The sequence below is a fragment of the Leptidea sinapis genome, chromosome 18, assembly GCF_905404315.1.
Source record: "Leptidea sinapis chromosome 18, ilLepSina1.1, whole genome shotgun sequence".
In the NCBI taxonomy this organism is placed as follows: Eukaryota; Metazoa; Arthropoda; class Insecta; order Lepidoptera; family Pieridae; genus Leptidea; species Leptidea sinapis.
Genome location: NC_066282.1, coordinates 12275664 through 12301976, shown reverse-complemented (window position 1 = coordinate 12301976; position 26313 = coordinate 12275664). Strand labels below are relative to the sequence as shown.

Sequence of the window (26313 nt, the reverse complement as noted above, 5' to 3'; positions counted from 1 at the left end):
TTGCGCCGCTTCTTCTCTCTCAGAGCGCTATTTGTATCCGAAGCGGTGGTACTATCTGCAATATTAGAAAGGACATCAAAAATAATTCAAAACGAATCAATATTGAAAAAATAAATGCCTTTTAACCGACTTCAAAAAAGGAGGAAGTTCTCAATTCGTCGGTTTTTTTTTAATGTTTGTTACCTCAAAACTTTCGACTGGGTGAACCGATTTTGATAATTCTTCTTTTATTTGAAAGCTGGTGCTTCTCGAGTGGAATCCATGAGAAAACCATAAAAGTCTTAAATTTTGCTATACATACGTATAGCAAAGTGGATGATAAATTTACGAATAACTCAATATCCCGCCAACCAATTTCGATGATTCTTGGAAAGGATATACTTCAAAGATAGTTTGGTGAGAGTTTGGTTAGGTTCTGATTACGAAATCCATGACAAAGTAACGGAACACTGTCTGTAATCAAATTGCAAAGTACTGACGTTCATTGCTGCATTGAAAAATTTTGTATATTTACACATATTTAGAGAAATTGTTAGTTAGTGTACTTCAAATTCACTAAAAATCATAAAATAAAATAAAAATAACAAAAAAACAACCGCATTCAAAAACACTATTCCAAAACAATAGATATAATGTGTACTAAAAAGTATAAAATTAATTGCGTATTTTTATACAATCTAAATTATTAATCTTATTCTAGTTACGATTATTGTAATTTTTGGAGTCGGTTTCATGCAAGATAGGTTTGTTATTGCATTCATAGTTATAGGTGAGATGTGCTTGAATCGTGAGAAGGCGAGAGGCAAGAGGGGGTTGCGGCGGAAGGACACCGATTCCAAAAATTACAATAATCGTAACAAGAATAAGATTAATTAATTAGATTGTATAAAAATACGCAATTATTTTTATACTTTTTAGTGTACATTATATCTATTGTTTTGGAATAGTGTTTTTGAAGGTGGTTGTTTTTTTTTAATTTTTTTTAATTTTAGATTCCTATAAGACAAGTCGTCAAGATTATGGATAAAAGCTGTTCAATTAGAGACATGATTACTAATTATACCTAAGAAAACATCACAAATGTGATCACTTCACGATGCTTTCTAAAAGCGCTGTACCATTTTTTTTTATGAAACTTAGGGACGAAACGAGCTGGACGTTGAGCTGGTACAATTACCAGTATCAATATTCGCCGCTCAGGATTCTTGACAAACCCAAAAATTCTGAGCAGCACTACAATTGCGCTCGTCACCTTAAGACAAAACATGTTAAGTCTCATTTGCCCAGTAATTTCACTAGCTAACGCTAACTTCGCCCTTCAGACTGAAACAAAGTTATGTTTACACATTACTGCCTCACGGCAGAAATATGCGCCGTTGTGGTACCCACAATCTAGGCGGCATCCTGCGCAAAAGAGCTTCCCACTGGTAAAGGAAAATAAGTACAAGGAGAATTTATTTGGCTCTATGTCAATACGATTTTGTTCAATGCCGTACTTAATTCTTTAAAAAAACACACAACATTCGTTTTTCAAGAGTTTGTTAACACTCATATACATTGCAAGAAGAGACTGCTTGATATACTCATCTGCTCAAAAACTAAATTTATTTACGATTTTTCATGGAATATAAATTATATCCTTGTAATAAAGTGCGTCATATAAATATTAAAAACATAAAATTATATTCAATGTTGTAACAATATCTATCAATCAATCATTTGAATTGATTGTAACAATAAGTTTCTCTACATTTATTTTTAAACATATCAATTTTCTTTGTAGGTTTTCTGTGCATTGTTTTTGTGATTTTTAATAAATATTCTGGCGACAATTAAAATAATTATACAAAAAAAACTCACAAATTATTAAATAAAACCATCGGCGGCGATATTCTCCTGTAGCACCAGAGGAACCACAGAAGCGCTGCTGGCCTTTTAGAAAAGTGTACGCCTTTTTTTTAAAGTATACACCAAATCTAGCTAACATTATAGTTCACAAATTTTTTTTTTTTATCATGACTGATCTCGTCATACATAACATGCATGCGTGTTGCGTAGAGACGTCGCTTCATTGTGTCTTCTACCGCATTTATCACGGGGAGTGTTCCGAAGAGCTGTTTAACCTGATTCCTGCCGCCGTATTCCACCTTCGCACGACACGCCACAAGTTAGGATATCATCCCCACCATCTGGATGTGTGGCGGTCCTCCACACATCCAGATGTGCGGTTTTCAAGGAGCTTTCTTCCACGTACTACTAAGCTGTGGAATGAGCTTGCTTGTGCGGTGTTTCCGGGACGATACGACATGGGTACCTTCAAAAAAAAGCGCGTACACCTTCCTTAAAGGCCGGCAACGCTCTTGTGATTCCTCTGGTGTTGCAAGAGAATGTGGGCGGCGGTGATCACTTAACACCAGGTGACCCGTACGCACGTTTGTGTGTACATGTCCTCCTATTATTACATAAAAATGGCGCGCAAACCAGGTACCCTTAGTTACCGTACTCATGTCATGCCGAAAATCACGTTGGACGCACGACAAAGTAACTGACAAAGTTAAATAGGAAAAATCTGCACTAATAATAAAATATTCAATCAGAACTTTGATTCATACATAGGAGTTATAATATTCTTATAGATTGGACTAGATTATTCGATAATAACATATATCTATGCGATTTTAATGATTGGAAAATGTCTGTGAGCTGAGAAGTCAAAATCTGGCGGCACCGTAGAATCCTTCTTATGTCCGTCGGCCAACAGTTTAAGAACAATGAAATTCGTTTTCGCCACCTTCAGCAAATCTTGTACCTGTAAATATTAATATTATTCATTTTACACTGTGTGTTATTATAATTCGCGTACAATCAAAAACTTTGGGGCCATGTAAAATTTACTTAAGAATTAACAGTTTTCGAGCGCACTACCTTTGAAAAGATACTCTTAAAAAAAATTGGTTTTGATAACGTCATAAGAAATCATCATTTATATTAGTCATACATTGACGTACAGTAAACAACTAGTATCACAATCACGCTCAAAATTCGCGTCTATTAGGCAGATTTCATTCAGCTGTGTTTGGACCGCGCTTTTTTTTTATGCCAATACGGAACGAGACGAGTAGGACGTTCAACTAATGGTAATTGATACGCCCTGCCCATTACAATGCAGTGCCTTTCAGGATTCTTGAAAAACCTAAAAACTGAGCGGCACTACAATTGCACTCGTCACCTTGAGACATAAGATGTTAAGTCTCATTTGCCCAGTAATTACACTAGCTACGGCGCCCTTCAGACCGAAACACAGTAATGCTTACACATTACTGCTTCACGGCAGAAATAGGCGCCGTTGTGGTACCCATAATCTAGCGGGCATCCTGTGCAAAGGAGCCTCCCACTGGTGCTTTGAATACAACGCCACGCAATGACAAAGTATTCAGTGAAAAACTGTCCAAATAACAGCATATTCAAACTTCGACTGTCGTATTCATAAACTTATTATACCACCGTTATAGACGAATCCTGTGTGAAAATGAGATAACTATCCTAACATATAAACCTAGGTGTGAGAAAGAGACCGAATAGAAGAAGAAGACTATGAAACCATTTTGAAACAATTCAGTGTCCATTAGTCTCCTGTCAAATTGGACCGTATTTCAGTTTTAGTGTTTTAGCGTAATTCTTCTGTGATTTAACGGATATTACCTAATTTTAAAAATATAATGATGTCGTGTTCTGTGTTAGTTTGTGTTGCTGTAGATAAATAAATACAATCCAAAGAAAGAAACATTTCACAGGTAACACTGATGCTTCAATACTGCTTATTTTCGTAGAATATATTCACTAAAATATTTTGTAATATATTTTATATAATACCACTCTATTTTTTAAAGATTATATTAAGTAATTAAAAAATATGTGTTAGAAAATAAAATAATGCATACGTAAAACGACGCCGTTAATTAATATTTGTCATGGGGATTGTCTAAAATACTACACACTTCATTAACTCACTAAAACATCTGTAAAACTAGCACACCTGAACATTTAAAATTTAGTCTCAACGTAATGAGGAGAATGTTTGTCTATTACATATGACAACGAACAACTCTCGCACCACCATCAACGAGCTTCTTATAAGCTTATACAATAGATGGAATAGACTTTGAACATTACTGCTACGAAATAAGATCTTAATTTGAATGAATGTTTTAATTTAATTTATACATAACGCCACACGGACATTTTTGTCGATCTTTTAATAGGCAATTGTGAGTCCTAGTTTTATATAGTAAGTCAATGGAGTCATGATAATTGTTTAGACAAAATTTTATCATAACCTATTATTACTGCAGTCCCCGACCGATGCTACTTTTTTTAATAGTCAAAGTACAAGATGCATTACAAGTCTCAACTTTTAGGCCAATCGTGCCTCTCTATCCCTCAAATTTTAGTAATTAAAGTAAAATAGTACTACTCATTTCAGAATATAGGACCGACACGCAACATTCCATGACAACAAAACAATATACAGTAAAACCTCTTTATTCGCGGAGTTCCGTAAATATGCCGCGAATACAGAAACCGTGAATACGGAATAGTAATTTATATGGGATTACAGGGGATACGTTCCTGGTGACAAAATAAACTTAAAAAAAAAAACAATTAATTTGAAGTTTTGAATATACGGCAACGGTTTAAAGAATTTTGTAATTTTTTCTTGCTTGGTAGTTTTTAAAAGCTCCTTTAGTTCAAATTGAGTAACCTTTATTCAGTAGTGGCACTAACAATTTGTCTCTTAAAAATAAGACTTCGTTCCATAGACGGATCAATTTTCATAAAGAAATCACAAAGCTCATTTGCCATTCTTAAACCTTCACTAAGACTTGTCAAATTAAATGTCACATTTCCAGTGCTTGTTGAAGCCTCTTCTTCAATGGGCTGTGAATTTAACATTTCCTCCAAGTGGATTTCAGTCAAATCTTCATCTTGCGATTCAAACAACTCCCGAATCTCACTTGATTCTATCTGTTCGAACCCATCTCGTCCTATTCCATTCGCAATTTCGGCTATGTTGGAATTCTTTTTATTAATAGGCATGTACTACTATGTACCGATTACATCCGTGAATAAAGAAATCTTTAGCCGCGAATATAGGAATTGGGTCACAATTTTTAATCCGCGAATAGTGTAAACACAAATGAAGGAAGCGCAAATAAGGAGCTTTTACTGTATTTATAATCAATACCACGGTATTCGTACCTCTTGATCAGGCGTCGTAATAGTCTCTAGAAGATTCCTTGCTTGCTGGAAATGTTTGTAACCAGCTACATATAATAACACAGGATTTTCGTACCTGGAACAATAACATTTTATTTTTCCCCGTTATATTAGCACTGCATTATAAACAACATCAAATATTTTTTTAGTTTAACTGAAACGTTAATGGTCGTATGTACAACAATAAAAATACAAATCAGATTTTTAACGAAAATTTATGAACCAAGCGGTACTCGAACCCGCGCCTCTAAAGTTCCGTCAAGCCAACCGTTCGATTGACGCATGGATCGTAAATGTTGTTAATTTTCTGGATATAATAAAAATGATACCATACATTTATACCACGAGTGTCTTGCGACTTCTTCTCATTTAAACTGAACTTTTTCCGAAGTGTTGTTAAATGGTAGATGTCACTACTATGACCACTAATATAGATATTTTACCAGTGGGAGGCTCCTTTGCACAGGATGCCAGCTAGATTATGGGTACCACAACGGCGCCTATTTCTGCCGTGAAGTAGTAATGTGTAAACAGTACTGTATTTCGGTCTGAAGGGCGCCGTAGCTAGTGAATTTAATGGGCAAATGAGACTTAACATCCTATGTCTCAAGGTGACGAGCGCTATTGTAGTGCCGCTCAGAAGTTTCAGGCTTTTCAAGAATCCTGAGCGGTACTGCATTGTAATTGGCTGGGCGTATCAATTACCACCACCTGAACGTCCTGCTCGTCTTGTCCCGTATTTACCATTAAAAAAACTTACTTTTACATCGATAACTGTACATTTTTGACCTAATTGAATAAACCTGATCAGAATCTAAATTTGATTTGATTTATATTCTCTTAAACTTGCGTAAAGTTGGAAGTTTTTTTGTGACGTTTCACATCTTTCAGAGCGACATCCTTTTTTGTGTTAGTAATTTAATTGGCATCAAAAATAATTGTAAAGTAATTTAGAGAAAATAAATGACGTAACTTTCTATGCCTTTTTTGATTATCGTCAAACCGTCTTGTTATCTGAACTTTCCTCAAGACACTAAGAGCCTTTAATAAAGCCTATATCAATCGATGCTATAATTAATTCATTGAACCGTTTTTCTTAATACGTGATAAGATTTAAGAAGTTGTAACCTTCACGGTAAATAATCTGAAATTAAATTTGATTTATTATTATTCATAGTGTAATATAATTTTATGCACCACTGACCTATGAATAATTATCTGGTAGTTCTTGTTGTATGCAGATGTGTTCTTATCTAGAGTTAGCCTAACTTTAGTGTTTTTTGTTCTTGATGTATTTATATGTTTGTAGATTTAATTATTATATTGATAAATTTAAAAAAAAAATGTCTATATTATTTATTTTGCAATTGGACCATGATTCTGAATATTGGCAATCAAAATTTCCAAGAAAAAAAAATATTGTGATGCAGATTATTTTTATTTAATAAAAATGCAATGCAGACCGTTTATGAATAAAAGATATCTAATTCTTCTTCTCCTTCCTCTCTTATCAAAAATCCCTAGAATAAAAAAAAAAGCAGAGATGTATTTCACCGTACCAGCTGACAGCATTACTAACGTTGTACAAGTGATATTGACCCTTATTTTGTAATAACAACTTTCTTGCTAAAATTACAATAGATATGATGCAGTTATGGGGAGTTCTGCGGGGCCCTTCCTAATTCGGAGGGTGTCTGGTTACAGCCGGTATTTTGTCAATCTTCCCTGTATCTGTACTGTTTATACCAAATAAAGATAAACTTATGTGGTGATTGCTATTGTAGTGCAAAAAATATGACGATCGTAAAAGTACAGGCAATATTTTTTAATTATAAGGCAAATGTAATAAACTTCTCTGAAGTTTCCTTTTTCCATCTCGTGCTGAGACATACATTCCATGAATTTCTAAGCCTTTGAAGAATCATCATGTGGTTCAAGTGGGATAAAGACTTTTCCAGGGGAGTAACGGCTTTAAGGAACCGTACTCTCATGGTACCAATAGCTTCACACTCGAGTAGGATGTGTTCGGGATATTCAGTGGCTCAAATGCCCTTTTAGCTTGTAATGGACAGAGAGAAAACCTTTGTAGTCTAAAGTGTTCTGTATTTTTTTCAGACAGTAAGGGACGAGACGATCAGGACGTTCAGCTTCAAAATTTTATGAACGATGCGGGCCTCGAACCCACGATCTCTCGCGTTCTTTGCGAGTGCTCTTCCAACTGAGCTAACCGTTCGAATGACGTATCGTTACAAAATCTTGCATGATTTGTTCAACTCTCAGTTTGTGGCTTCATCTACAGGATCTACTTTACAGTTGATAACCTGCTCAACCCCAATATTTGCATATTAGGAAATTGACTTGAGATGTCGCTCTTGTAAACCTAAACAATTTGTTATGTTTTTAAAGTGATAACCCTCACTTCTGGGATTAATACACAAATAAAATTGAAAACAAAATTTTATGAACGATGCAGAACTTGAACCCTCGACCTCTCTCTCGCGTTCCGTGCCAGTGCTCTGCCAACTGAGTGACGTATCGTCATAAAATCTTGTATGCAATGCTTTGTTCAACTCTCAGGTTGTGGCTTGAGATTCAGGATTCTTGAAAACAACCAACCCAAAAATTCTGAGTGCTTAAATGTTTACACATTACTACTTGACGGCAAAAATAGGCGCCGCTGTGGTACCCACAATCTAGCAGCAGGCATCCTGTGCAAAGGAGCCTCCCACTGATAACATAACAGTTCCTTTTGGAAAAGTAAACTAACTACTCACTGCAATGGTTGAGTCATTTCGCAGAACTCGTGGTAGTGCACTTGCGGCGGAGAGATAACGGCGAGTGGCGCAAACCGGTGTTTGTAGCGGACTGCCTCGTTGTCGAACTGGCTCATCGGCTGACGGATTTTTCCCTGAAGCTTGAACGCCACCAGCGCCTGAACAAAACAATAGAGTATACTAGAGTTAAGGGCTCTTTCATAGGTCTTGGTTTTAAATTTAAACATAAAATACCACACAGTATTCTCAAACTCACTAAGCACAAATTCAAGAAATTAAAGCATCTGTACAATTTGTTATTATTTCAAAGTAATAGTAGATAACCCTCAACTTCTGGGATTAATTACACAAATAAAATTTGTAAACAAAATTTATGACATCTCACAACCTGATAGTTGAACAAGACATATCAAGATTTATGAACTATACGTCACTTGAAGAGTTGGCTCTGAGGTTCGTGTCCCGCATCGTTCATAAATTTTGTTTAAAATTTTATTTGTGTAAAGCTTCTTTGATAAGGAAAGCTAACTATAGTATAGTAGATTATATGGAGGATAATGATGCATGGTTCTTGTCTGGTTCTGCGAAGGCCACCTAAAATTGTATTATATTATAGTAAGCAGGCTATACTGAGATGGTTTGGACTTGTCGAGAGAATGAATGAAGAACGATTGACAAAGAAAGTGTATAAGGTCAGTGTGAATGAAAGTGTTGGAAGGGGTAGACCTAGGCGGACGTTTCAAGATCAAATCAGGGACGTCTTGAAAAAAGGCCAGGTCAAGAGTACCCTAAGCCGGAGAGCATGCATGAAAGGAATAATGAAAGTGGAAGAAGCGAAACAAGTATGTAAGGATCGTAGCAAGTGGAAAGAAGTGGTCTCTGCCTACCCCTACGGGAAAGGCGTGATTTTGTGTGTGTGTGTGTGTGTAGGCTATGTTGTTATATGATGTAATAAAAAAAAGGCTGGGAGTTTCTTATCAATTCTGTTATTCCCATGACATAGCTCCTTTCCGAACTGATGTAGCTTCATCACAGTTACCAATTGTTGTTGCAATATGTTATGTTATTGTCACTCCCTGTGGTATAAAATTATATATCAATTTCATAGCTACTAGGCACCCAATAATTCGGGACTTTTGCAAGTGCCGAAATACCGCACGCTCATATGTAAAAAACGTAAGAGAGTATTCTCCCTTCGGATTATTATCCCTCACTAAGTGTTATTATTAACCAAAAAACCATACAACAGTGTATCGGGCAAATAAAATGGTATAATTCGAAAAGCCTTTTCCAGAGTTATAGGAAAATATAAAAAAACACTGAAATTTAAAGAGGCAACACTTTCTACGCTCCCACAGATTTCTAAAGCTGCTCATGTTGAGAACAATAAACATGAAACTCAACCATTGTTCTTTAAAAATCACATTTCAAAGAAGCCTTTTCCGCTGGTAGAAAGTGTGAAAGTCAGCCAGTTCTTCTGTAAGTGGTGGTAAATATAACAGAAAAGAAAACTTTTGAAATTCATAAGTGTGATTTCCTTGACCTACATGAATAAAGTGATTTTGATTGGATTTGATTTGATAAAGAGACTAGGAAGAAGAAAAAGGTAAGGTTACAAGTTAGATAATTTATATGTTTATATAGACTATAGTGTTTTGACTATGCAGCTAGACAACCGATACAAACAGGCGAGTTTTATTATTTCAGTGTGCGTGACTGTGTTAGTGCGTGTGTTGCTCGAAATAGAGGCTAACTCTAAACTCATTTTTTTTACGTTTTCACTGACTGACTGACTTTAGAAAGAAAACTAGTGGACTGTAACACTGGTTATAATATTGTAAATAACTACAACACAATGATTTGGTAAATGGATATCAGAGCAGAAATGCGCGTGCGTCATTCCTAGAGACGTAAGATGAAGTGCCGGTCGGCGGCCAGTCCCCGGCTCACATTCGGAATCCGCGACGTCGAACCTGGAGCCCTATGACCAAAATCGAAATACGAAGTATCGGTTGACGGATGGTACATTTTCCTATTACGAAAGTGTTTCGGATCCGAAAATCGATACAAATTCACGATTATACATTTTATCTTTCGATTACCTTTATATTCGAAAAATCACTTACTTAACTTTTTCGTTGTGTCACATTATTATGATCGTAACTACAACTTCACTTTATATGGTTATCTCTTAGTTCTGAAACGACATCCGTCCGCACTATACGGATCCGAAGAACTTTGGTAATAGGATTTAATTCGCAGTTCGTCGTTTTTTCGTTTCGTACCGAATTTCGGGTTAATCGGCGGTAATCTAACATAAGACCTCCTGTATGAAGCCGAGTGCCGGCGGAGACGCCCGAACAGAAGCAGACGTAAACTGCACACAACAACTAGTACTCTGTGGGAGTGAGTAATTTAAGAAGTTCCATCTCACCTTATAGTAGCCCCCGCACATGTTCTGCATCACCTGACAAATCAAGCTCTCCCTCATGTTGGGTCTTGCTCGCTTCTTCAACTTGCGTGCTCCACCCCGCTTCTCAGTCTTTCTCGTGGGCTCTGCAGACAGAGCCTCTGCTCGAGCCAGTGCCGACACGAGCCACCCATAAAGGAACTCGTATAAATACCTGCAGATTCAGATATTAATCATTAACTATGGTTGCGCTCAACAAATATAATGTATTTCTTTTTATTTTTATGAAAATAAGGGATAAGACGAGCAGGACGTTCAGCAGATGGTAATGGATACGCCCTGCCCATTACAATGCAGTGCCGCTCAGGATTCTTGAAAAACCCCAAAAATTCTGAACGGCACTAAAATTGCGCTCGTCACCTTGAGACATACGATGTTAAATCTCATTGCTCAGTTATTTCATTAGCTACGGCGCCCTTCAGACTGAAACACAGTAATACTTACACATTACTGCTTCACGGCAGAAATAGGCGCCGTTGTGGTACCCATAATATAGCCGGCATCCTGTGCAAAGGAGCCTCTCACTGGTATGTATATGGTTTTAACTTATGCAAAAAAAATCCAAGTTGAACAAATTTATATATTATATACAAGCTGACAAAGCAAACGTTGTGTTGCCATATTAATTAATAAAAAAAATTCAATAATTAAAATTGGGTATAAAAAATAGATGAAGACCGATTCTCAGACTACCAAATAAAATATAAAATTTATTGTAGGTACTACAATAATCATTATACTATTCATCATCATGGTACTACAATATTCGATTGCCATCGTGCAACTCTACTGCGTATCTGTGGATGGAATAGAATAATATTAAAAACGCGATACAAAAATAGGTGTTGATCGTAGACGGGTGAAAATTTTGAGTTGTATGTATTTTTAATGCCGAATCATTATAAAATAAAAATAAATATTTAGGGGTAGGTGACCCTTATCATTTAGTTGTATGAAAAATAGACGCTGGCCGATTCTCAGACCTAACCGATTTACACACGAGAGGAGACATTTTCGGAGGAGTTTGGGAACAAACACCGCGACATGAGAATTTTATATATAATAAGACTAGCTGACCCAGCAAACGTTGTATTGCCGATATTAAAATCGCGATACAAAAGTAACTGTTGATCGTAGATGGGTGAAGATTTGAAGTTGTATGTATTTTTTAATGCTGACTCATAATCAAACAAGTTTAAAAAAAAAATCAAAAAAATTAAAAAAAAATTGACGTGGATCACCCTTAACATTTAGGGGGGTGAAAAATAGTTGTTGTCCGATTCTCAGACCTACCCAATATGCACTCAAAATTTCATGAGAATCGGTCTAGCCGTTTCGAAGGAGTTTAACTACAAACACCGGCACACGAGAATTTTATTTATAAAAAGATGACATTGGCGTACAGTAAATAAATAGAGTCACAATCACGCTCAAAAATTGTCTGAAGCAAAACTCTGCCTACACGTCTATTAGGCAGAGTTTTCATTCAGTTAAACTAGTTACTTAAACAGAACTTATCAAATACCTGTCAAAACAGTCATCGACAAGTATGAATAAAATCAAAATTGTTAAATCTGTTTTCTCTTTGTATCATTCTAAACTCGCTTACCGTTGCGAATTAGATAAGACGCTCTTTCGGTATCTCCTAATTTAAATTATTAATAAGTGTTTCCAAATATTTGTTATGGTCAAGTTCAATTGTTAATTAGTGAATAAAATTAATTATAGATAATACAATTCAAACAATGATGTTGTAATAAATAAACAATTACAAAGTTTTGTGAATATAAGAATCATTGTGTGAATAGCAGTGAGCACGCTGCGCATTAGCGGACAAACCGGTTGACGCCTACCGTCAGTTTTTAATACTGCTTGCTACACTTGATTTCTATTGAAATGTCTAATAGCAACGCATGTAAAAAATCAGTGCGCCAATCTGAGAAAATCATCTGCTGTCGTCCTAATTGTACGAGATCTTATCACTACCAATGCGTCGGATTGAGTTTAGACAATGCTAAGAAAATACCTTCGTGGACATGTCCATTATGTGTGAGCAAACTGCCCAGAGCTGGTGACAACATAGATACCCCGGTAAAATGTCTCGAGGATGTATCGTATATCACAACCAGGAAGGCTAATCCATCAACTGCTCAGTCCACGGAATACAGTGGGCAGCCCGAAAAGACGAGCTACCTTTATTAATTTCTAATGCTATAAAAAGTGCACTGTCGTCGGTTAAAAGCCAAATTTCATCTATAGAATCAACTCTCACTTACATAAGTAATCAATATGACGATTTGTTAAAAAATCTGAGCACCACTTCTGCCGAATTAAAACGCCTGAGAGAAGAGAACGAACGGCTACGAGCAGATGTCGACACGCATACCTCGCGTATAAAACGTTTGGAGGAAGAAAATGCAAGCCAACAACAGTGGAGTCGTTTGCAGAATATTGAGGTGGTGGGTGTACCAGAATCGAAAGATGAAGATACTACTGACATAGTGCTTAAACTGGCTGAAAAGATAGGTATTAGCATTCAGAGTGATGATGTGGAATTTGCGCACCGAGTCCAGGCCCGTCGAACAAGTAGTGCCGCTAAGGGTCGCACCATCATTGCTCGTTTCCGTCATCGTCGTACTAAGGACGCGATCATAGCAGCATCCCGTAAAAACCGGAATGTTAAACCGTCCGATGTTGGAATACGTGGCGAGGTTAATACATTAGATAATACCAAAATTTACATAAATGAACATCTTACTAAGAATAACCGTACACTGTTCAGAGAATGCAAACAAAATGTAAAGATATGAATTTTAAATTTAATTGGACAAAAAACTGCCGAATTTTTGTACGTCGCAACGAAACCTCGCCACCTATCTCTATTATAACCTCGGGGGATTTAATCAAAATATGCCAATTAGTTTATATGTACAGTTGGTTAGTTTTAATACGTTACTCGTTTTTATCACTTGTTGTAATTTAATATGCATCGCACCATATACTTTACACAACAACAACACATACAATAACTATACGAAAGAATATCAACACAACTTAGTAATTACTCACATTCACACTAAAAAACTGTTTTACACACATAATACATCACAACTCTTTCACAAAACAATTTCTTTTACCGTAATTTCAAAAATAATAATGTATTTCCAAACACTTGCAAAAAGTTTTGTATCTATATTTTTTATACTTATTTTCCTGATAGTCGATACTGTATATATATTATATTCCCGTCACATAATAGTTAGTGCTGATAACTCTCGGTTCCAATCAACTAATAATTACATAAAATTACAAATAAAATTTAAATCATTACTTTCTATTCAATTTATCATTAACTTTTACGTGACAATGCTTAAAATTATTACTTATTTATTTATTTATTATGTCTTCCACACTGAATAGGCAAAATATAGGATTAAACTTAATCTATCAAAATGTAAGAGGACTGCGGACAAAGACAAACATATTTTTTAACAACCTATCAATATCACAAATAGATATAGCACTTATTACTGAGTCGTGGTTATGTCCTAGTATTTTAGACTCGGAATTGTGCGATTCTGCGCGATTCGACGTATTTCGCCGTGACCGTACCACGAGAGGTGATGCGTTTGGTGGGGGAGTATTAATTGCTTGTGCGAAGCGATTCGGTGCTCGCCGGCGCTTTGACCTTGAACATGATGATCTGGAATGTATGTGCATATCTATACCTGCCTGCACTCTAGGCTCACTATGTGACTTAAGTATCATTTGTGCTTATATTCCTCCTAACCAGATACTTCCATCACGGATACAGAAACTCTGCGAGATATTATCGAAATTATTTAATTCTCACCCTGATGATAATTTTATTCTGGCAGGGGATTTTAATTCGCCATGTATTGATTGGAAACAGGGGCATCCTATTGTACTAAAAAAAGGAAGCATCGTTATCCAGAATACTGCCACGGAGTTAATTTATTCCAATACATCTTTAATTATAAATAAATCAAAATCACCTTTAGTTAAAGAGGATATTTTCCACCCTGCCATTGATATTTGTGTTATTGATATCGTATTACCGTCAATAAAACGTACAAATACGAAACGTTATTTATATAATAAGGTAGATTATAATGCTGTAAACTACTATTTTTCTAATTACGATTGGACTTCGCTTGAATGCTTACCACTGCATGACGCGATCGATAAATTTTACTCCATATTGTATGAATCGATATCGCAATTTGTACCTCATAAAACTGTTTCGCACACTTACACATTTCCTATGTGGTACACTAAGGAAATCTCATAAATATAATAAAAGAGAAAGGAAAATATCATCATCTATGGAAAAAATACAATAATCCGAACGACTATGCTTCCTTTTCTAAATTACGTCGGCGTGTTAAAAACGTTGAAAAAAGTTGCTATTCAGAATATATTAGGAACTCTGAGGATAAAATAAAATCTACAACTAAATTAATCTGGACTTATGTTAAATCCAAAAGAAATAATAAATCTGCTTACGCTGGCGTCATGCTTTATAAAGATGAGACTATCTCAAATCATTATGATATTTGTAATGCTTTTAATGATTTCTTCTGCAAAAATTTTATTTCACCTGCATCGTAATATAAAGTTTTTTCAGAGGAACGGTCTATTTGTCATGATACAATCAGCAATTCAGCAATATTCAACTTACGATTGACGAGGTAAAAAAATTACTAAAAACTCTTGATACATCAAAAGGCCCGGGTTGTGATAAAATTCCACCAAGCTTTCTGGTCGCTTGTTCTGCATCACTATCAGCGCCTATAACACTAATTTTTAATCGCTGCTTTCTTGAAGGATATTTCCCAAAAATATGGAAAACTGCTAATATTGTACCCATACATAAAAAAGGGTCTTAAGCATCTGTTGAAAATTATAGGCCTATATCAATACTTAATACGTTAGGTAAATTAATGGAAAGGGTAGCACACAATTACCTGTATCCCATAATCATTCGTCACTTACCTCTAGAGCAGCATGGCTTCATACATGGTCGCTCCACTAATACCAATCTTGCTGTTTTTACTAATTACGTTCAGCGTGGAATGGATGATGGTTATCAAATTGACGTAATTTATACTGATTTTGAGAAGGATCGAGTCGACCATATTATACTTTTACGCAAGTTGCAGGAACTAGGGATTCGTGGTGATCTTCTTCGTTGGATGGAGTCTTACCTGTACAATCGTTCGCAAGCTGTGGTCTTGGCTGGGCATCGTTCTGACCTTGTGGATGTTCCTTCTGGAGTTCCGCAAGGGTCAATTTTGGGACCATTACTATATTTATCTTATTTATATGATATTGGCGACTGTTTCCAGTTTGCTAAGTTTCTTATGTATGCTGACGACACTAAAATTTACGCTCGCATTAAGACTAAAATAGATTCAATAAACCTTCAGAGTGATTTAATCAGACTGTGTGACTATTATCATGACAACCGTATTGGAGTCAATGTAACTAAATGTTTTCAAATCACCTTTACGCGAAAAAGAAATAAATTAGAATACCAATACACATTACTTGATGTTCCTTTAACACGAACGAATAGCATTAGGGACTTAGGAATAGTGTTTGATACAAAAATGTCAATGTCAGATCACATTGCTGCAATAACTGAAAAAGCTTACAGGAAACTAGGTTTCGTTATACGCGTAAGTCAACCTTTTTCAGGTTTAGAGTGTATAAAAGTTCTTTATTTCTCACATGTTCGTAGCGTCTTAGAATACTGCTGTAATATCTGGAATTCATATTATAGGATATATATCGATGAAATAGAGAATATTCAATCAAAATTTGTAAAGGTATTTGAATATCGCCTTCAGCATTATGGTTCTAGTTATGAGGAATCCTGTAACCACTATAAATTAATGCGGCCGGCGAACTTTACTCGATATTTTATTTCTGTATGACGTGTGCAACAATAAAATTAACTGCCCCGAACTTACATCTTCATTCATGCAATTTAGAATCCCGAATAAGCGTACAAGGCATACCACCCTTTTTTCGTCCATACTAAAAGCTCTTTCAAAAAGGAAATCATTTTAAGTATACTGTAATCGAAGAGTTGAAAACTACTTAAGACATACGCACATACACTCGTACACACATACACACATACACTCATACACTCATACACACATACATTCATACACATATACACTCATACCTTTATATTTATTAGTTTTTTTTTTATTTAATCATAGTTTAATTAGAGTGTTAAATGTTATACCATAAAATATAGAGTGAACCTGTAATTGGCAGTCGGCCATCGCATAATATTTTTGTTATTAGTTTAATTTTTGTGTGCTGTTGGTTCAATAATAAAAAAAAAAAAACAAAAAAATGTCAATGTTTCTATTACGATAACTACAGTTACCACTCTTGAACGTGATTAAATATGTTGAACATCCAAAATTCGGCGGTTAGCTTTTAAACGTGTTTAGGCTTAAACTGCGTTTAGTTTGTCTTGAAGAAATCAGCATTGAATCTGTAAACTCGTGCGTGTAAAACTTACATGCGTAAGATTCGTTTAAAGTGTTCTAAACTTTAATGGTGAAATCGGGGCTTAGTTACGCTCTAGATGGTGGGACCAGTGGGAGGCTCCTTTGCACAGCATGCCGGCTACATTATGGATACCACAACGGCGCCTATTTCTGCCGTGAAGCAGTAATGTGTTAGCATTACTGTTTCGGTCTGAAGTGCGCTGTAGCTAGTGAAATTACTGGGCGTGTCAAGGTGACGAGCGCAATTGTAGAGCCACTCAGAATTTTTGGGTTTTTCAAGAAATCTGAGTGGCACTGCACTGTAATGGGCAGAGCCGTATCAATTACCATAAAACAATTTGTTATGTTTTTAAAGTGATACCCCAACTTCTAGGAAAAATAATTTTTTATGAACGATGCGGGACTCGCCAGAGGTCGTGGGTTCGAGTGCCGCATCGTTCATAAAATTTTGTTTTTCAAATTTTATTTATGAATTACCATGTACTGAACGTCCTGCTCGTCTCGCCTCTTATTTTGCACAAAAAATATATAAGGGTTCCTAAAAATGGAAACTTCATCATTTCCTCACCAGAATATGTAATGGTACTCGTGCACGCTATACAGCTCCAGCTCCAACCCCGACAGCAGGTATGCGATCATGACCCGCAGCACGTGGTACAGGATCCACGTGTTGAAGCACGCCCTGGTAGCCGTGCCATTGGCACTGCTTACTACTTCATCCACGTTATTTGCCTGAAAACATTTAGATTGCGAAATAATAATAATATTGACACTTTTAAACAAATTATCTTGGCCAACCTAGGCATAGCCTGTACTATGGGTACAAGACAACAATATATTTAATACAATATACTTACTAAAACATACATTAATACTTATAAACATCCATGACTCGGAAACAAACATCCATATTCATCATAATATAAATGATTGCACCTACTGGGATTCGAACCCGGGACCTCTAGCTTAGTAGTCGGGTTCACCAACTATTCGGCTATATGGGTCGTCATGACATAAATGATTCGATTTGCGTTGAGGGGTGGGGGGGAGGATGTTGAATTGAAAGAAGTGGCAAAGGGAACTTAAAGCTACAGACTCAATAGAAAATGTGGCCAACACAATCGGGATTCCAAAGTTTTACATGACACTCTAAAAGCCGCTGAAAATATGGGCCTTCCTAGAGAAACCGCTATTTGTTGAAAGTTGAACCGACATAGCATCATTTGCAAAGATAATAAACTATTCTATATCGAAATTATCCATCGAATGCAATTAAAAAACAAAAAACAACAGTGCACACGTGTTGCATGCAATGAGGTGATAGCGTCTGTGGCGGCCGAGTGAGTAAGACCCCATACAGCTCGCGGTGGTGGAGCGATCAGCGTGGTGGCGCCACCAGTAACATTCTGTGCCCGCATCTGAGATGGTCGCGCAACCAAATTGGTGGACACTGGGTAGAGTAACTCTCTATAGATCTGTATATATCTGTTGGTTGCCTGATTGCGCCTCCATCGTGTCCTAGTGAAATATAGCCCTAAGAGCCATGACGTTGATTTTATCGTTTCAACTTTTTTTAAATGTATTATACCTCTTCTTGCAAGGCCGCCAGCTCGTCTAACAACAACCCGAGCTTGTCTCGTTGCCGCGCGCGGTTGTGTCCACACACCTGCAAGAGCACCGCGAACGGCCGCACGCAACGCGCCAGGAAGTTGTCCACGTACTCGCGAACCTGAAATTACAACCCGTGAATGAAATAAAAATATGAAAAAAGGATTTCTAGAAAAGCCTCCGATAAATTAAACCATACCACGCTAGTTATTAAATTGTCGAAATTCGGTATACACGGGGACTTACTTCGTTGGTTGATTTCTTATATTTCCAATCGTAGCCAAGTTGTTGCACTAAAGAGTTATACATCCAGGTACCTTGAAATCTCTTCGGGTATACCACAGGGCTCACATTTAGGGCCTTTTATGTTTATACTGTACGTTAATGATATAGAGAAGTGTATTAGGAACACTCATCATTTTCTCTATGCAGTTGCTACAAAGATATGTAAAATAATAAAATCTCGAGAAGATTGCGTTCAGTTAAAATCAGACTTACAAAGATTTGAATTACTTTGTGAAAATTACCAACTGTTCATAAATCCTGATAAATGTTATTCAATAGCAATTGCCCGGAAACGTAATTTAATTGTTTTTGAATACTTTCTTTCTAGTAAGAAACTTCAACGAGTCAACAGTATTAAGGACCTAGGTGTAACCCTTGATTCTCAATTAAACTTTAATCTTCATATCGACAACATTTCCTCTAAGGCTTACAAGCAATTAGGAATGGCATTACGTCTGTCAAAACCATTTAGGCAACCAAATACACTCACAATTCTTTACTACGCTTTCATCCGCAGTATCCTCGAGTTTGCTTGCTTGATTTGGAACCCTCAGTACGAGCTTCATATCGCTCGTATTGAAGGTATACAAAATAAATTCTTATGATCATTGGAATACCGGACTGGGCATATTTTTATCGATTATGGCACTACGTTACAAAGACACAGAATATCCCCACTAATTAACAGAAGAAATTATATCGATCGAGCTTGACTCAGCATCCTTGCGAAATCTAATTAATTTTATAAAACCGCGAATCTCCTCTCGTACTAAGATTACTTTTATGTATCACCTTATAAAAGCAATTAGGCAGGAAATACATTTGTGAGGCGCTCTTGTAGTTTTAACAATATACATCTTACTGAAATTGATAAATTTTCATTAAATATACAAAAATAGTACGTGATATTATACTCAATGTAAAAAATTTGTAAATCTTAATAATAAAATCGTTGTTGTGTCCTGTTCTTACATAAATCTACTCTTAAAACTGATTAAATTTTCGTTTTGTATATTGTAATTTTGTAGTTTTCACTTTTGCTTTAAAATATCTATGTTGTTTTTTGTCTCGCATTGTCCATCGTAAACATAATTAGTATTTAATTTATGGAACTGTTTTGTCTTCTAGTTTATGTATATTTGTAACCTTACTATTGTTTTGTTCCTGAATAAATAAATAAATAATAAAATAATACAACTCTCAAATACGTCTAATACACAGTAACTTGCCCTGTGCTTCCCTGAGCATAGAAAGGGAAGTCCCAGGCCCAAGATTGCCGTAAGAGGCAACTAAGGGCATTTACCGATGGGATCCATTGCACAGGATGCCGGCTAGATTATGGGTGGGCGCCTTTTTCTGTGGTGAAAGAGAAATTTATGAAGAATCTTGAACAGCACTGCATTGTAACGGGAAGGCGTATCAATTACCATCAGCTAAACGTCCTGCTTGTCTCGACCCCTATTGTCATAAAAAAACACAGAACATAATTATTCGATTCTAATAAAATTCCGCAAAAATGTAACAGTTATTCTCCATCAATTAACATTTGATAATATTATGGCAAACTTGCAAGCACCATCTGTCAACATACGATCATAGCGCATGCAATAGAGGCGAATTAGCGGAGAATTAAGTGATAATTTCAGTGTAGAGAATACTGGTAAAAGATTTTTTTAAATGATAATAAAGGTCGAGATAGATTTTTACGCCATGCCCATCCGTGCAATGCGGTGCCGCTCAGGATTCTTGAAAAACCCAAAAATTCTGAGCGGCACTACAATAATTGCGCTCGTCACCTCGAGACATAATTTGTCAAGTTTCATTTGCCCAGTAATTTCACTAGCTACGGCGCCCTTCAGACCGAAACACAAAAATGGTTACACATAACTGCTTCGCCGTAGAAATAGGCGCCGTTGTGGTACCCATAATCTAGCCGGCATCCTGTGCAAAGGCCCTCCACTGGTATAATTATTAGATTAAAGCCAAAGTGAATCCTACAACAATCTTTTTGGGACTTTGGATATTTCACAATACAACTAGCACAAAATACATTTTAAAGGATTTAATCTAGGCAGAACTAGTAAGGACTGGGCCAAACCAGTTTCTCTGAGTTGTACTTATATTAGTTATGTGAGGCTCAACTAGTTCAGCCCCGGCGAAATGGGTTTGTCCAAAGGCCAATAGGAGTTACTAATTAAATCTAGTCTGCACTGGTTTATCCTTTCGCCTAAAAGATGAACTGATTTGGCCTAGGAAAAACTATTTTGTTCTAAAATCGAGTTCTGATGTTCGATATTTTTGTATTTTACATCATGCTTTTGCAGTAACATTTTACTATTTTTATTAATCCCGACGTTTCGTGACCTTTGCAGGCTCATATTTTCAGGGGGACGAACAAACACAATACCTGAAGCTACAATTACACGCCACTTTAATCTTTTAAGTATTATATTTAAATAAATTGTAAACGCACTCGCGTCTCAACAAAAGTACTAAATTCAACTAGAAATTAGAACAAGAAAGAACTCGTTATTTTGAATAAATAGGTACCTGGATCGATCCAACAGATCCCGACTTAGCAGTGGGCATTGCAGGATTCACAAAACTCTTGACCGACTCCCTCAGGATCTCAATGAATAGATGGTGTGGTCTCGCTTGCACCGAAGTGCTACTGTGGACTGTCTGTGAGGCCATCGACGCAGGCGATGGACTGAGGTACAGCAATTGCAGGGCTGATCGGGAAAGAATGCAAGCGCGTTGACGACTGAACTCCATAAAGAAATCCTGCAAAGAGATTTCGATACATTATTTAATTTTATAGAAATAACTACGGATTAAACTCTCCCATCCAATTCATATGTGTAAGCTATAATAAAATATTTAGGTTTGATCATAATATTGATAGTTTATCAAATTATAACATTTATGAAAAAAAAGGTCCTTGTTTTTAAAAAGCTTAAATATAGACTAGTAAGCAAGTAATTAGTAGTACATTCATTACTTTTATTTTTGTAATTTTTTTAGCATTAGTTAGTTTAATAACGTTATGCATAACTTTAATATAGATATGTAAATAGTAACACTTATCTATATGTAATAGTAACACTTATACATATTTTTTATTAAACCATTTATTTCTGATACAACATTACAAAGCGATGTTTACATATTATTCTGCCAAACTGCGCAGCAGTTTGTCGGCAGTAATTCTCGTGTTTCGCAAATTATCAAATCAATATTATGTTTTTGTGTGTGACAATTTAAAAGTCCCTACCAGTATTTCTTAAGTCTATTTATTATGGACATTGTGCTAAGTAGAACTTTCGCAATAAGTTTTTCACCTGATTTTTTGTTTTACAATTCGACAATTGTGACGCTATATGGGTAGTTAATTCATTTATTAATGTAGGTATTACCCATTGCATGCTACGCATACCGTAATAATTACATATTTTAGGTACCTCTAGCTTGTTCTTGTTAGATAGCCGAGTTTATTTATATATTTTAAACTATGTATCCAGTTGGTAAGCTATAATAAATAAATACATTTTTTTCTGTAAAGCGTACTTCACTTTATTTGTTTTATTATTTATTATTAATAAACAAACAGTCATTTACAAAAGAAAGTAAGAAATGCTTAAAATTTGATCGGGCGTTTCCTTACTGTATTACAAATAGTGAGTATACATATTGATTTAGTTGCAAAAATAAAAAAAATTATCGTATAATATTATGAATTGAAAATTAAAGTTAACGAAGACATTTGCAGTTGAACGAATGTTTTTTTTGAAGTTTCTCATTTTCGTTGAACAATTTGCAAGCACGCCTTACAAATACATTTTATGCATAAAGGAAAAGGAAGAACAAATGAGCATACGGGTGTTAAGTGATCACCGCCGCCCACATTTTCTTACAACAACAAAGGAATCACAGGAGCATTGCCGGGTTTTAAGAAAGGTGTACGCGCTTTTTTTGAAGGTACCCATGTCGTATCGTCCCGGAAACACCGCAAGAGGAAGCTCATTCCACAGATTTGTGAAAGAAAGCTCCTTGAAATGCGCACTGTGGAGGACCGCCACCTATGTAGATGGTGGATTAATATATATTTTAATATGAAAAGCGTTTTAAATATTTCACACAAAGTAATAAAGAGCAAATTGTACAAATATAAATTATTCTATATAATCTTTTGAATTAGGCATACAAAGGCCGTGTGGACTGATTGATGTACTATTAGTGTCAATGTGTCAAGAGTTTCTCGCCGCCTCCGCAGTTCCGCCGCGACCACGATTCATGCAATTGGATCGAAATATCGGCATCAAATTAATAAAATATATATCGTGATTACCCGTCATAATAATTACAATGTTAAAGTTCCGCGATGATAAAAGTAAAGATGAAAAAAGTGTTTACCAGTTCGAGGATCCTTTCCACAGGATGTCGACTAGTTTATGGGTACCACAGGTTAGAATCAAACTAAGCTAATATATTTTTATAACTACACTTATATTCATACAAGTAACTTTTGTAATTAAGTATTAATTAATAATTATGAAATTTATTACTGATATTTTTCTAAGCACTGCGTGCTACTGTTTGTTGATAATAAAATAAAACATATAATACCAGAGCAACATGAAAGTTAGTGCAAGAAGTGATCTTCCAAGCAAGCCGCAGTCTCGTAACCAGTTCATCAAAGTACAGCAAGGCTTCGGATCTTGGTTTAATCTTGGTGTAACGTGGAAATGTCGGCGGGAGCAGACGTTGATTGATCATCGGCTCGAAGCCCATCGGATTTGGTGCGTCCGCTGGAAGTAACAATTGACAAATTAATTGTTATTTAATATGCCTTTTTGCTCTAATTAGATGATATTCATTATTGTAACACTGGAAATAAGGGATTGCTTGTAACTAATTCTAGTAGGTTTCATAAGATACATAAATACATAAAGGAAAAATGTATACACTTTTATAATAAACTCCCACTCACTTAGGCAATTCAGGCATTATATAATATAAATAAATTTAAATGTTTTATTTAAGAATGGATCTGTCGTAATTCCTACGACTAGATTATGATTATTTTATAACAATGACAGTACAAAATTGTATATCTTATTAAAATGAGCAAAAAAAATGCTGTCAGAGTTCCTTGCGCCGCTTCTTCTCTACCAGAGCGCCATTTAATGATTTAGAAGTGACATCAAAAATAATTCTAATGGATTCAATTTTGAGAAAATAAATGCCTTTTATGCTATAAGTAGTCAGATCTGTCAAAATATCGACTTAAATACTGCTCTTGATATCACAGAATCATTACCAGAAATACCGTAGATATAACAAGATTTATTTAAACAATTTGTTATTATAAAGTGATAACCCACTTCTGGTATTAAATATACAAATTAAATTTGTAACCAAAATTTAGGAACGATGCGGACTCGAACCAGCGCCTCTCGGGTTCCGTCTGAGCGCTCTTACTATCTGAACCATCCGTCCGAGTGACGCATCGTACGTAAATCTTGGTATATTTTGTTAAACTCTCAGGTTTAGATGAATGTATTATATAAAAAAATATAATCTCAGGTGAGTCACAATATTTTTTGAAGTTACTTCAGCGGTGTTTACTTTATTTGCGTTAGCAGAAATTTGAATTTCGGACTTTCTTTACCAAGGACTGATAGTCCTGGGACAAGAAGTAACTGAACAAAGCATTAAATACCACGCATTCGTAAGATGGCATGAAAGCATCAAGAGAAAATTTTCATATTCATATATATATTTATTGCACTCATATGGTGTAGTTTTACAGTTAGGTACAGTATATGAAACCCTATTTTAACCTAAGCTACGCTCTCATGTCCGGCCGCAGACGCCACCTGCTCAGTTGTTTTGGCGCCAAACCGGGCGCGGCCACTTGAGATGCTATAGCCACTGGTGTCTACTTTAGCCGAGGTATCATCATGTGGTTTATGTTACAAACAAGCTTGGTTATTGTAAACAAAAAACGTGATTTGTGATAGATTCAAGCTGTGATATCGCCGCTCTTTCAGAGTTGTACGAGAAATTGACTATTTATATTAAAAAGACTATTTTGCTAAACACGCCAAAATAAAAATACTGCAATTGAATTATTTGTATTATTTTTAGTATGGTGGACACGTTATAATATGATCATATGATTACATTAAAAAAAATTCTTTTCTAAAAAAAATTTCACGAAGTTAGTATGGCAATAATATCTTATTAATATGGGCATGTTTCTTAGAAAAGTAATACTTAATAAAATAAATCTTTAAGAACTGGTTACAAAATTAAGTTATACCTAATAACAAAATAAAAACATATTTCTTTAATTAAATATGACTTTGGTTTTTGTGTGAATAAATAATTGCTTGCCTATCACGATTTTAGCAAAATTGTATTTATATTTAAAACTGATGAAAATCAGAACTTACAATTCTCCTCAGGCTGAGTGCCTTTTTCAGCTGTTTTTATTATAACCTTCATAGTCTCCGAACATCCGTTCAATAATGCAACACAATCTACCCCGGATTGTGAATCTCGCTTAGTGATCAGAAATAGTGCTTGATAAAACATTCTCGTAAAGCGTATCCTTGCGGCAACACCGGCCCATGCATTGTTTGCCTGAAATTAATCGATATTTTTAACTAAATCTAATATTAAATAATTAAATACAATTATAATTTGTACCAAAATTTAGACGATGCCGGATTCGAACCCATAATGTCTCTCGGGTAACGGTCTTCCCAACTAAGCCACCATCCGAATGTTCCGTAAATCTTAGTAATGTTTGTTCATTTGCGGGTTCGAATACCGCATATTCCATAAAATTTAGTAAGTATTTCATAGTATATACTTATATAAAGTTAAACTTAGATAAATTTGTTATGTGACAGTGCCCCGTAAAAGTGTGTAATCCTAAATTTTGTGAAGAAGAATAAGTACTATAATGTGTAATATGTATGTACTGAACATCTAAAGAACGGCGGATAAATTATTACAACATATTTTTATGTTCTCATGTAAGTGACAATATTATGTTTTTAATGAGAAATAAATATCTTTAAACCTAAAGTTGGATTAATACCAGAAGTCAGGGATATCACTTAAAAATAACAAACTTTTTAAATACAATTAATAAGCTAAAAAGCCAACCACAAAATAGTAGAATGATTAGGAAAAATTCAGACGACGGATGTATGTTGTTACTACTGATAATGTTTATTCAGTAGTGGCTTTGACTAGCTCAATATGACAATTATATTAAACTCTATTAATTGTCTAAACACTGGCCACATGTTGAGGGATGGCCGGGAGAAAT

The 26313-nt window shown here is 35.6% G+C and overlaps 1 protein-coding gene across 5 annotated transcripts in view; it reads right to left on the bottom strand.

The window, feature by feature from the left end:
* Positions 1-2600: 2600 nt before the first annotated feature.
* LOC126969540 (N-alpha-acetyltransferase 35, NatC auxiliary subunit) overlaps positions 2601-26313 on the bottom strand; it is a 28646-nt gene continuing 4933 nt past the window's right edge. For all 5 annotated transcript variants that reach the window (XM_050815031.1, XM_050815034.1, XM_050815033.1 and 2 more), the window contains exons 6-14: positions 25427-25616; positions 23595-23776; positions 21519-21752; positions 18664-18804; positions 17644-17807; positions 10486-10675; positions 8052-8209; positions 5260-5353; positions 2601-2809 (exon numbers count right to left, since the gene is read on the bottom strand). In XM_050815031.1, coding sequence (XP_050670988.1) covers positions 2669-2809; positions 5260-5353; positions 8052-8209; positions 10486-10675; positions 17644-17807; positions 18664-18804; positions 21519-21752; positions 23595-23776; positions 25427-25616 — 1494 coding nt within the window. In that variant the 3' untranslated portion in view covers positions 2601-2668. The remainder of the gene's footprint in view (positions 2810-5259; positions 5354-8051; positions 8210-10485; positions 10676-17643; positions 17808-18663; positions 18805-21518; positions 21753-23594; positions 23777-25426; positions 25617-26313) is intronic.